This window comes from Delphinapterus leucas, chromosome 20 (assembly GCF_059928025.1).
Source record: "Delphinapterus leucas isolate spDelLeu-1000000601 "Yukka" chromosome 20, BTC_Dleu_Yukka2, whole genome shotgun sequence".
Lineage (NCBI taxonomy): Eukaryota > Metazoa > Chordata > Mammalia > Artiodactyla > Monodontidae > Delphinapterus > Delphinapterus leucas.
The window spans coordinates 44,014,608-44,028,225 of record NC_143148.1 but is presented as its reverse complement, the minus strand read 5'-3'; the positions used below and the strand labels follow the sequence as shown (position 1 = coordinate 44,028,225).

Sequence of the window (13,618 nt, the reverse complement as noted above, 5' to 3'; positions counted from 1 at the left end):
TGCAGGCCCCTGGAGGAACAAAGTGGCTGGTATCACGCCTGTGGCATCCAGGAAACAACTGGTTCCAAAGCCAGTTCCCCTTGTCCGTTTGTGAACACCGGCCCTCATCTATGAGTGGCTTTTTTATTTCATCACGCCACATGGCTTGTGGGATCTTAGTTCCCGGACCAGGGGTTTAACCTGGGCCCTGGCAGTGAAAGAGCCAAGTCCTAACCACTGGACCACCAGGGAATTCCCACAAGTGACTTATTTGCTTAAGAGAAACATGTTTACTGGTGCTCGCGGAGCTGCATACAGTATTCTGTAACGCAGTCCACGGCCCCCACCTCGCTGTCCCCACCACACAAACGGGAAGCCAGGCCACCCCTGGCTTCTGTAACTGGCAGTTCCAGCACTTGCACACTGTGGTTGGCAAAGGAGCATCAGGCAGGCTGAGACAGCTACCACTTATGCCCCTCACCTCCAGCTCACCCTCGTCCTCAAGCCTCGGGGCGAGCTCACTAACTCAATTCCTGCAGGCGGGTCCCAAACTCCAGGGAGAAAGTCAGGCCACTGCACACACAGTGAGCCTTGCGGGACACAGGCCACTCCACCCTGCCGTCTGCCGCAGACGACAGTATAGCCGAGCACCCTGAGCTATCAAAGGGGCTCTGCAGCCCTCATGCAGTGCTGCAAGAGAACTAAAAGTCATTAGAAAGTAACCCCAATCGACTTCTCCTGCTCAATAAGTTTGTCACACAAAGGGCAGGAACAGTACCATGGTAACGCTTATGTGAAGAAGCTGTGCTGCTCTGAACTTGCCGTCCTTCCTGCCACACCTCTGCTATCACGAGCATCTACAAAATTATTTCAGTGTCTCTTACTGATTTAAACACTTGCATTTCCCCCACCTACAGCTTACCAAAGCAAACACCCGTGTCCCTTCCCAACTGCCCCAAATTAAGACAAATTACCAAATGACCAGCAGTCACAAAAGATATGACAATCTTCAAGATGTTTAGGAAAAAAACCTTTTTTTGGTCCCTTCCCCTTTTTAATTCAACACTGTCTGGATGAGACAGAAGGAAAACACGACAAAAATGGATTTGTTCTGAAATAGGTCCTTCTCTTCCCACTTATGGGGAAGCAGGATCAAGTGCAGAGAGGTTCCATGTGGATGTGGAAGCGCTATCTGCTCTCAAATGGACCAAATACTCTCAGTGGAACAGCCACAGGAGGCCCCCCAGTGGCAGCTGGGCTTTGCTCCTGGTCCGGCATCCCAACCTGCTCAACAGTGCTGCCATCTTCTCTAAGCCAGCTCTTCACAACAATACTTAGTCTTCTTTCTCCCTAGTCTGATTAGTCCCTTAAATTAAGGAAATGAAAAAACGTGTCATGTGTAAGTAAGATATCGCCCCCCTCGCAAAGAAATCCAATGTTGATAAGAAATGAATTTAAATATCAATACTTTTCATTTCTGTACAAAGGAAGATCTCAGACGAGCACAGTCATGTGGAGAATAACCTTGGCTGTACACACGATGCCAGAGAGAAAAGAAGACGGGTCACGGAAAGACTGATGGATTCAAATTCCATCTTAGCGTGGGAGTCTTCTCTCGCCCACCCTGCATCCCGACTCCATGTGAGAACAAGTTAGAGGCCATGCTTTAGTCTGGGCTTGTGCTCTGCACTGTCACTCACCTGTGCCATTGGCCGAGCCACTGTGGCTTGGGTTCTTGAGGGGCTGATGCTGCCGGCTGCTAGCACCGGGGCTCTGCTCACCAGTTGCTGTTCTGGCTGAACCACCTGAATGTCTGTGTGTCCTGGGGGTTCAAAATATAAAGCAGACAGATATAAGTCACTGTGAAAAAGACAGAGGTGTGCCCCACCTAAGTCACTGTATTCCCTCTCTTGCTATTTATGGGAAATAAGCCCCGTAATCGTCCTTCTGGTCTTTGACTCGACAGAAGCTGGCCCTGAATGGAGAGACCCATGTAAGCTTCCTTCTTGGTAAAAGCACAGAAGGCAACTTTTGGTAAACTTTTCCATTTGAAGTAAACAAATCCAGAGTGAATTTCCCCCACATCTGAAATAACTGGCAAAATATCCCGTGACCATCACATTATTTTTATTGGGCTTGGATGTAAGAAATAAACAAGAATCACTGCACAGGCTACAGATGACATGTTTCTCCCATTGGCCAAAAAAGAGCCCAAAACTTATCCAAATCCATATTCTCTATGGCTAGAAACATGCTTGCCTTGGGAATAAAAGTCAAGGGGCATTAGACAACTTCAACCAATGTGTATGTTGACATGTTTTATCTAGGAAAGGTGATTCAACATCCATGCAAGTAAATGAGGAACAAATGCAGAGAGGGATCTGTACCGCAAGGAAAATGGTGGAATACAGCAGCAGAGGCTCGATCTAACATCTTCGGAGGACACAAGGCAACAGGCAGTACACGTTCTCACGGTCCTGTGGTAGCTTGATTTTGTTCACTTGATGGAAATGTCTAAGCTTCCCTGCCTTTCTCAGTTTTGTCAAAGGAGATTATTCTACTTCCTACTCGTTATATACTACTTTTCAACAGTGAGATGATTTAAGTACTACCCAGTGAAGAAAAGACCACCCCTCTCCAGGCAGAGAAACAGAGATCCAGAGAACAATTTACAACCACGGGACTCGGGGCAGTGACAATACCACCAACAATAAACGTGAAAACAATGGCTATGGAAGAATTTAATATTCATTGAGCTGGAATATTATGTTCCAGGCACCTGTGGCGTACTGTGCACTTTGCATATATTATCTCATTTAACCTGGCAATGCTAGAGGTGGCTCACTATTATTATGCTCATTTTACAGGTGAAAACAGACACCGAGAAAGTGAGCAATGGAGCAAAGACTCGAATCCAGGTGCTCTAAGGTCAAGAGCCCACGCTCTCTGGTTGGAGGCTGGGGGTGGGAAGCCTGGACTTAAGCTGAATCCCTTCCAGGTTATTCACTGGTCATTTGGTCAATGGCGAGACGAAGACCTCTGATAGAAAGCTCCCAGAAATAGTCACAAATGTAGAAAATAAACTTATAGTTACCAGGCGATAAGCAGGGGAAGGGATAAATTGGAAGACTGGGATTGACACATACACACTACTATATATAAAATAGATAACTAATAAGGACCTACTGTATAATAGCACAGGGAACTCAACTCAATACCCTGTAATGGCCTATATGGGAAAAGAATCTAAAAAAGAGTGGATAGGGACTTCCCTCGTGGTCCAGTGGTTAAGACTTCACCTTCCAATGCAGGGGGTGCGGGTTCGATCCCTGGTCAGGGAGCTAAGATCCCACACGCCTCGGGACCAAAAAACCAAAACATAAAACAGAAACAATATTGTAAGAAATTCAATAAAGACTTTTAAAATGGTCCACATCAAAAATCTTAAAAAAATAAAAAAGAGTGCATATATGTATAACAGATTCACTTTGCTGTACACCCGAAACTAACACAACTTTGTAAATCAACTATACCCCAATAAAAAATTTTTTAAAAATAAACAACAACAATAAGAAAGAAAGAAAGAAAAAAGAAAGAAAGAATGAAAGAAAAAAAGAAAGGAAGGAAGAAAGGAAGGAAGAAAGAAAGCTCCCCCGACTGGGAGGCTCCATACCCACCAGAACATCTCTGCTGGTGAGACATTCTGGTCCAGTATGTTGGGACAAACTTACAGCACAACAAACTCAGAGATTCCTAGAGGAATAAGAAGTGCCTCCACTGACTACCTTCTCCAACAAGATGAGTATAAACCAAAATGTTAACAGTGATTATCTTTGGACGTTGGGAATATGGATGCCTTTAGTGCTTCCTTTTGTGCTTTTCTGGGTTTTTCTGATTTTCTTCATTAAGCATGTCTACTTTTGAGCAAGGAAGAAACACAATTATTTAAAAAGAAAAAAAAAAGTTTTTTCTTGGGGCCAAAACTACAAAAAAGAAAAAAAAAGAAGAAGAAAAAGAAACATAGCAAACCCTGGAGTCCTTTGTACCTAAGGCTGCGTGGCACTTAAAAATGGATGGAGAGAGTACGACTGAGCTGTGGAAATAAAGATTTAATTTGGACTCTCTTTTTCCGTCTTATTTTTCCCTGAGCTAATTTCATAAATCAAAGCTGTCAATCACACCTCAGTCAAGAAAAATATCTCAGAGTCCCCACTCCATGGGAAGGAATATTAATATTGAGCATTTCACCATAAGTCCTCTTCGAAAGCAGAATGAGTGCAGACTGTTCCAAAGGGAAAGATGGTCATTAGCCACTGGTGAATGTGCGTATATGTGTTGAGGGCAGAGAGCTTGAGAGAGATCAAATTGGTTAATAGAAGGTTTATTTCAGACAAGAATCCCCTTAAAAGGACAAAGGAAGGGCTTCCCTGATGGCGCAGTGGTTAAGAATCCGCCTGCCAAGGCAGGGAACACAGGTTCGAGCCTTGGTCCGGGAAGATCCCACATGCCGCGGAGCAACTAAGCCCATGCGCCACAGCTACTGAGCCTGCGCTCTACAGCCTGCAAGCCACAAATACTGAGCCCGCATGACACAACTACTGAAGCCCGTGTGCCTAGAGCCCATGCTCCGCAACAAGAGAAGCCACTGCAATGAGAAGCCCGTGCACCGCAGCAAAGAGTAGGCCCCGCTCGCTGCAACTAGAGAAAGCCCGCACGCAGCAACAAAGACCCAGTGCAGCCAAAAATAAATAAATTAATTAAAAAAAAAAAAAAGGACAAAAGAAAAAAAGCCTCTGTGATTTTGTACTCACAGCCCACAGCAGAGGGCTCACCCCTCTGGGCGCAGCAGGCCACAGGGCAGGGGGTCGGGGGGCAGCATAGAAAATGCGACACTCATTGTGTCGCACGCACAGGCTCTGACAGGCCTGTGATTCCTTCTAAGTCCTGGGCTCCTTGTCCCTCTGCAGAGCAGCTGGGCGTGACAACAGGGTGGGTCCCATTACTCTCCTAGCCCCTCCCTCCCTTCCCCAAAGGGGCGTGTGGTCAGAGTTGAGAGAGAATACTTTCAGAAATGTTCAACCACTAATGACAGCAGCACACCCTGAATGACAGGCTGGTGCAGAGCCGGGATTAGCCTGTAAGCCAGGGGCAGCTGGGACCACTTTGTGTGAATTGCCACGTCCCTGCCCGTGGCCCACGGCCACCCAGCTACCCACCCACCCCATACACACACACACACACACACACACACACACACAAACACCCTTCCCCCAGATTCTTCTCTTGCCCTAAATCTGGACCTTCCACTGTTCCCCTCTTGAATTACCTTTAAAATAAGACTCTTAGAAGGAAGAGAAGGCCTCAATGTTTGAGGACAATCTTCTCTTCAGCAGTTTTCTCTCTGGGAGGTCACTCAACCCTTAAAAGATGGGACTGTGTTGTGATTAAAAGCTGGCCCAAAAGCTGAAACCACACACCGTAAGCCAAAATAGTACCAGGACACAAGCGGGGTGATGGGGTGGAGATGAGCTGGGCCCCACCACAGGCAGCCTGGCTTCGGCTCTGCCAATGACTTCAACCTTGGCCTGATCCCTACACCACCTTGGGGGTGGGAGGGAGGAGGTATGCAGCCCCTGGGGCAGTCAGAAGAAGGCAGAACGGCAAAATTCCACGAATGGTTTTAAGTCACCTAGTTACAGAGATTCAGCTCTCACTACACCACGTGCCTCTCAAAATGCTGGTGTGAAGTTACCTAAGTTCCTCCCTCAGATCAGAAACTAAGACCCCCCTAAGGAATGCCAGTCAAGGTCAGGGCCCTGGGATTCTCTCTCCACTCTGCAGAAAGAGAACTGATGCAGGTGAGGTCCCCAGGAGAGGGCTCGTGGCTGTCCCTTGCCATTCAAGCTTTGACATTCATAGCACTGGCCTCAGTCCTCAGCTGACCCTGAGAGCCACAGCCTCCAATGTTGTGGGACACCCTGCATTGCTCTGCATGAAGTCCAGAGAATTGCATTCAATCATTATCTTCTGAGCACTAGGCCCTGTTCTAGGGCTAGCAACAAAACAGAAAGAGTCGCTGATCTCAAGGAGCTTACATCTTAGTGGAAATGCAGTGATTTGTACTTCTGCTCAGAAAAATTTGCATCACACCCTACAATGCCAGTGTGTGAGAGAGCCACTTGTCTAGTGAGTGAGCCTGCCTGATAACTTGGCATTGTCACCCAGTGCATCTTTGTTGATCATCACATATGTAATAGTTTATGTGGGGTAATTAAACAAAACAAAACTTTGTTTAAATAAAAAAGCCAGCCCTAGCATCAGTAATGCAAATGAAAACAAAATGAAGAGTCAAAAAAAGTGATGGCTCACAGACACGAAAACAAAAATTTTTGCTAAATTAAAAAATGAAATTCTAAATTTGGTGGTCACTCAGAATTTGGGATTGATAAATCTATCATATCCTTTATGAGGAAATGGATTTAAAAAGTAGTCGGTGGCTTCATCAAAATTTAAAACTCCTGCTCTTCCAAAGACACTATCAAGAAAATGAAAAGACAGTCCCTAGACTGGGAAAAATCATTTGCAAGATACCTATCTGATAAAGGATTTATTTCTAGAAAAAAAACCTCTCAAAACTCAATAATAAAAAGAATAAACCAATAAAAATAATCAAAAGATTTTAAAAGAGAAGATCTACAAACAGCAAATAAGCACATGAAAGATGCTCAACATCATTAGTCATTAGGGAAATACAAATTAAAACGACAATGAGGTACCATCACACAACTGGTAGAAGGGACAAAGTAAAAACAAAACAAAACAAATCTAAAAAATCACACACAAAAAAACAAAACAAAAAAACCTGCCAGTAACAGTACTGGTGAGAACACAAAGCACCTGGGACTCTCAAACACTGCTGGAGGGAACACAACGTGGCACCGTCGCTTTGGAAAAGAGTTTGGCAGTTTCTTATAAAGTTAAACATGCACTTAGCACACGAACCAACAATCCTATGCCTAGGTATTTACGCAAGAGAAATGAAAACGTTTACACGAAACCTGTAGGCAAATTATAGTGACTTTATTCATAATTTCCAAAAACATAAACAACCCAAACTGGTGAATGAACAGACAGACTGTGGTACATCCACACAGTGAAATACTACTCAGTAAATAAAGGGATTGAACTACTGATGATGCAACAACATAGATGAATCACAAATGCATTATGCTAAGTGGAAGACAGACACAAAAGGCTACAGAGTATATCCATCCATTTTTATGACATTTAGGAAGAGGTAAAACTGTAGGGAAAGGAAGCAATTAGTATCTGCCAATAGCTGGACAAAGAAGTAGGGGCTGACTATAAAGGGGCATGAGGGAACTTCTGGGGGGGATGAAACTTTCAATATCTTGATTATGGTAGTGGTTACCAGGCGCTATACTTTTATCAAACTGTACATTGCATAGGGGGCGTTTTATTGTATACCTCCGTAAACCTATCTTCATAATTTTAAAAAGCAATTTGTGTGTTTCAATCACTGCAAAAACAGCTCATCATGGGCTTCCCTGGTGGCGCAGTGGTTGAGAGTCCGCCTGCCAATGCAGGGGACACGGGTTCATGCCCCGGTCCAGGAAGATCCCACATGCCACAGGGTGGCTGGGCCCGTGAGCCATGGCCAATGAGCCTGCGTGTCCAGAGCCTGTGCTCCGCAATGGGAGAGGCCACAACAGTGAGAGGCCCGCGTACCGCCAAAAAAAAAACAAAAAAAAACAAAAAAAAAAACAGCTCATCACGTGAGAAAAAATTAAACTTTTAAAAGGCAGGTAACTTGGGACTTCCCTGGTGGTCCAGTGGTTAAGAATCCACCTTCCAATGCAGGGGACAAGGGTTTGATCCCTGGTCGGGGAACTAAGATCCCACATGCCGTGGGGCAACTAAGCCTGTGCGCCACAACTAGAGAGCCCATGCGCCGCAACTACTGAGCCCGCACGCTCTGGAGCCCACGCACCACAACTAGAGAGAAACCCATATGAGGCAATGAAGAGCCTGTGCACCACAATGAAAGATCCCACATGCCGCAGCTAAGACCCGACGCAGCCATAAATAAATAAATAAATAAAATTTTTTAAAGGCATGTAACTTATGGTATGAGGATAGCCCCCTCCCAAAAATAAAACACCCAGAAAACAAGAACCTTGATGGGAATGTGATTCAGGCAATACTCAGGACTCTACAAACACTCTGTATTAATAAATATAGGGATTCTTCAAAGCCTGGGGACACATCTCTCCCAAATGTCAAGAATTCGTGGCTGGGCTTCCCTGGTGGCACAGTGGTTGACAATCCGCCTGCCGATGCAGGGGACACGGGTTCGTGCCCCGGTCCGGGAAGATCCCACATGCCGCGGAGTGGCTGGGCCCGTGAACCATGGCCGCTGAGCCTGCGCGTCCGGAGCCTGTGCTCCGCCAACGGGAGAGGCCACAACAGTGAGAGGCCCGCGTATCACAAAAAAAGAATTCATGGCTGACCGGATACCGGGTGCCAAGCATACTTTTCTATCTTGGTAAAAGAGGCCCAGGATACTAAAGGGAGGTTCTTTGACCTCAGAATTCAGGCCCATTAGCTCAGCAAAAGAGAAGTTTCAGGGTAGAACTACTGATAGTGGGGTTTTCCTCCATTTAAATTAAAAAAAAAAAAAACCACCAAAAAACAGATACACAAGTTAAAAATTGCCTAATAATCTTTTTTTTCTACATCTTTATTAGAGTATAATTGCTTTACAATGGTGTGTTAGTTTCTGCTTTATAACAAAGTGAATTAGTTATACATACATATGTTCCCATAGCCTAATAATCTTAAAACTCTTCTCACACTCCAACCCAGGGAATCGATTTTTGCCTGGATGACTAGAACCAAGAGGGCGGCTCCTCCTCCAAGTCCTCTTAACTGGGCATTGTCTTTTAATAGCAGCATGGAAACAAAACTGAGTGAGGCTGGGCTGGTTTCCAGTAAAAGAACCAGAAAAAGAAAAAAGAAAAAAACAAAAAAAAAACACCAGCCACTTAAAATAGAAGCATGGAGGGAAAAAATGGGAAGTGGTGATGGGAAAAGAAACGTTTTCCACCATTCAGAGAGGCGTCACTAAGCAAACCTGCTCCCACCTACAGCCGCCTCAATTCTTCCTTCTCATTCAAATGTGGAGGGGGGGCGGGGGGAGGGGGATAAAAAGGAGAGGTGAAAAGGGAAAGGCACAATTAGAGTTAAAAATGGGGCCATCCGAGTCATTCCAAGGGTAATTTATGGCTCCATTCCACACCCTACCTCTAGCTGCCAGCCTCAGAAACGACAGGAAAGGTAAAAATAAAACTGCTGCCAAGTCCATTCTACGTGACAGAAAGACAAGTGATTTACTTTTGCCCAACCTGGAATATAGAGACCTTCTCAATGGTGGCAGCTTCCTGAGACTAAAAAAAATCATTTTAAGAGAGAAAATACAATAAATTTTGACTCACCTCATCTCATCCCAGGTTGCATGTTGGGCTTCACTAAAAAGAACGCTCAAACACCCTCCCAAACTTGACCGAGAGATGAAGTCCAGGGGAAGCGGTCACTGTCTCGTTCCACCCCACCCCGCTCGGGGCAGGAGGGGATGATCTGAGGTTCCTTGAACACAGAGAGCAGCCCCTGACTTATTTGTCCCATGTCCTGAGATGGTACAAGGGCATGGGATGCTCTAGCAGCTCAGGAGATGAGCGTGGTGGACCATCTGCCTCCACTGACACGCAGGAGGAAGCTGCACAGGGCTGACCCTGAATACAGAGCTCCAGCTTCTGCTACAGGTGGGCCAGAAAAGTATCTCCACCTTCTTCCTCCCGGCATCACATCTTGTTTGAACCTGGCCCAGCCCAGAGTGTCCCTGTGCTACAGCCCTAGACCTGAAAGAGCCACAGGGGACCCTGCGGTACCAGGGATGACAGTATACGGGGCGTTATTTCTAAGTGTTCTGACAACGAATCGCAAAGTCAGGGATTCAGCAGGAGGGAGGTAAGCTCCTAAAAGAATATGTTCAACGGACATTCCTCCAAACCTCCTTCTAAACTCCTCGCAAGGAAAATTCAGAGCCTTTGCAGATCTACTCGCCTGGCATCCTCTTCTCTGGACTCTTCACCCAGTTGGCTTCTCATCCAAATCTTAGTCTAAATGTCCCTCACCTCCCAGCCTGCACTAAATTCCCTTGAATTGTTTTCATACAGCATTCTAAACTTTTCCTTTATGGCACTTCCATTTGTGATTATATGTTTATCTGTTTAATGTCTGACTTCTAACAAGGCCCATGAGGGTAGGACCTTGTCTGTTTTGTGTACCTTTGTATAACCAGCACCTAGAATGCGCTTGGCCCCAGAGTAGGCATATAAAAACATTTGCTGAATGAATAAAAGAACCAAGCTCTCAAGCACAAAAGCACTCTTGGGCCTGTAATCTCTAATACTTCCCATGTTCATGGCAACCAGTCCTCACCTCCCCATCTCCCTCCACCCTTTTAAAGAATGGAATCCGTGCTGAGAGATGGAATCCACAATCTACCAGGTATTGAGAAGTGTCAGAGCTAGTGTCTTCCAGAAAGGTTAGCCCTGAACATCATGTAAAAACATTCTCTAGGGCTTCCCTGGTGGCGCAGTGGTTGAGAGTCCGCCTGCCGATACAGGGGACACGGGTTCGTGCCCCGGTTCGGGAGGATCCCACATGCGGCGGAGTGGCTGGGCCCGTGAGCCATGGCTGCTGGGCCTGCACGTCCGGAGCCTGTGCTCCGCAACGGGAGAGGCCACAACAGTGAGAGGCCCGCGTACCGCAAAAAAAAAAAAAAACATTCTCTAGCATCAGGGTCTACAGATAAAAATCATTTCATTAGACTCATTACTAAAATTGCAAGACAATCTTCAAATCCAACCAAATTTTATTTTTCATGGTCTTTTTTGTTCTAGCTATAATTTTCAAGTGCTCTCCAACAGGTGAAGAGTAGGCAAGTGATTAAATATGGGATTTAAGAAAGATACCCTCTGTGGTCGGCAGAATTTCTAAAATGCCCCTCCTCCCAAAGACACCCCACCCTAATGCCTAAAACTAGGGAATACGATGATATATCACACCTTTGATTATGTTATTATATGGCACATGATATTACCATAGTAATATATGATAATATTATGATATTATATGGCACAGCTGACCTTAAGAAAGGGACATGAGGGAATTCCCTGGTAGTCCAGTGGTTAGGACTCAGCACTTTCACTGCTGGGGCCCAGGTTCAATCTCCGGTCGGGATTGCCATGCCATGTGGCCAAATAAAAAAAAATAAATGTATTTAAAAAAAAGAAAAAAGGGACATCATCCAGATGGGTCCAATCTAATAACATAATCTCCTAAAAGCAGAAGACTTTCTCCAGCAGTTGTCAAAAGTGGAGGGCAGAAGAGAAAATCAGAGAGATTCAAAGCACGAGGGAAATCTGACACACCCTTGCCAGCCTGATGATGAGTGGGGTGGAGGGGGTACATATAAGAAGAAATGTGGATGGCCTTAATAAGGAGCTGAGTAAGGACCCAACTGAGAGCCAGCAAGGAAATGGGAACTCAGTCCTACAATGACTCAGTCAATGACTCGAATCAGCTTTGAAGCAAATTCTTCCTTAGTTTCCAGACAAGCATGCAGCCCTGCTGACACCTTGATTTTGGCCTTGTGAGACCCTAAGGAGACCAGTCAGACAGCTATGGTGTCCACATCTTCTGACCTACAGAACTGTGAGCTCACAAATGATGCTGTTTTAAGCCCTAAATTCGTGGTGATTTGTTACACGGTAGTTGAAAACTAATAGATCCTCTCAGCACAAATAAATGTCAGTTTCCACAGAAGAAGATACTAATTTTCAAATATACGGCTAGGTAATTCTTGCTGAGCACCCCACCTCACTCTGTTAGAAGGCCTTATACAGAGATGGAGATGCCCTATGGAATCAGTGCTCATCTCATAGGGACACAATTCCATGATCCGAATGTCCTTTATGAGACACGCATTCCTCACATTCAACCATCACTTGGGGATGTGAACAGCTATATATATGTGGGACATTACTGTTCTCAGAGAGTGAGTAAGTAACTCTCTTTCCTGGTAGAGTTCAGGCACATGGACTTCACACATTCTTTTTCCAAGTAAGACGTATTTATGTGTCAACTTATCTCTGATTCCAATGTTAACCTTAAAAGTTGCAAGGATTTGAGAAGAACAGTCCATGAAAAGGGTTCAAAGTGGAAATATCAATCATGAAGAAAAAAACAGGAGGAACAGGAGGGACAGAGCAGGCAGTGGGAACCCACCACGTTCTTGGTGGTCCGGCTAAGCCTTGGAAAGTACAAGGCCGTCCTGACAAAAAGTCTCCCCTGTAACCTGTGCCCCTGAAACCCCCACTTCTCAGGGAGTCAGGGTGCCAAGGAATGTAAACCAGTAGGAAGACCCACCCCAAAGTCCTGGCAAGTGAGAAGCAGGAACACAAGACTCTTTCAACTCAACAAGGATTTATTGAGCTGCTGCTACGTGCAGCAAAGCACTATTCTAGGCCCTGGTAGGGACACAAAGATGCATAAGGTCCAGATGAGTTTGGCTGAGAACTCAGCACCACTCCCCCTGTACCCCTCCCCACGTCCAAAAAAAGGAGTGCTGTAGATGGAAGAGGAAAAACTAACTCCTCAGGAGTCCCCAGTTCACCATTCTTTTCTAAGTGCAAAGCAAAATTGTATGATGTGATTTAAAATAAAGCTTTTAGCTTACCTTTTTTAAAGTAAATTTTTTAAGGTAAAATTTTAAAGAAAAAGAACCATGTCCTCATCTCCCCTTCTCCTTCACAAAATAACAATTATTCATACCATCTCCTATTCTAGACTTTCGCTAATCTCATGTTAAAAAGTGTTGTTGTTTTCTCATTTTAACGGTGTACCTTCAAAGGCCATTTATAAGCACACAAAATAGACCCAACACATAGATGTGCCATAAAAGCCCAAGTAAAGTCCAAGTCCAAACAGAAAATCTTCAGACAGGGAGCCTGGGTAGAAATTCTTGTTCTCTTTACACTGTTAGGTGCAGAATTTCACACTCCATTATCAAATAATCAGTGAGCCAAAGACACCTTCAACTCATCAAGACAAAGAAAAGGCAGGCCAAACACGGGCTTAAAGTGCAAAGTTAGCTTAGCAAAGGGAAACAACGAAGGCAGGACAGATAGCAATTAAAAGGCAAGAAGATAAAAAGATAGCATCTTTGGAGAAAACTCCAAAGATCTCGAGAATCACAAGAAACATAAATGGACTAACCATGAGACCTTAAAGATAAAAAGTATCATGTTGGTTTGGGTTTTTTTTTCAACCTTTTTTTTAATTTAAATATAGTTGTCATATAAATTACATTAGTTTCAGGTATACGACATAGTGGTTCAACATTTATATACATTCCGAATTGATCACCACAATGTCTAGTTACCATCTGTTACCATACAAAGTGATTACAATATTACTGACTACATTCCCTACATCGTACATACGTCACCATGATTTATTTATTTTATAACTGGAAGTCTGCACCTCTTAATCC

General features: G+C 44.7%; 1 protein-coding gene across 9 annotated transcripts in view; it reads right to left on the bottom strand.

Annotated features, from left to right (window-relative positions):
• The window catches only part of WWP2 (WW domain containing E3 ubiquitin protein ligase 2), a 145,082-nt gene that overhangs the window by 59,549 nt on the left and 71,915 nt on the right, over positions 1-13,618 (bottom strand). For 7 of the 9 annotated variants that reach the window (XM_089902395.1, XM_022583320.2, XM_089902397.1 and 4 more), the window contains one exon: positions 1,680-1,801. The exons of the other annotated variants lie outside the window; for them this stretch is intronic. In XM_089902395.1, coding sequence (XP_089758521.1) covers positions 1,680-1,801 — 122 coding nt within the window. The remainder of the gene's footprint in view (positions 1-1,679; positions 1,802-13,618) is intronic. 9 annotated transcript variants of the gene reach the window in all.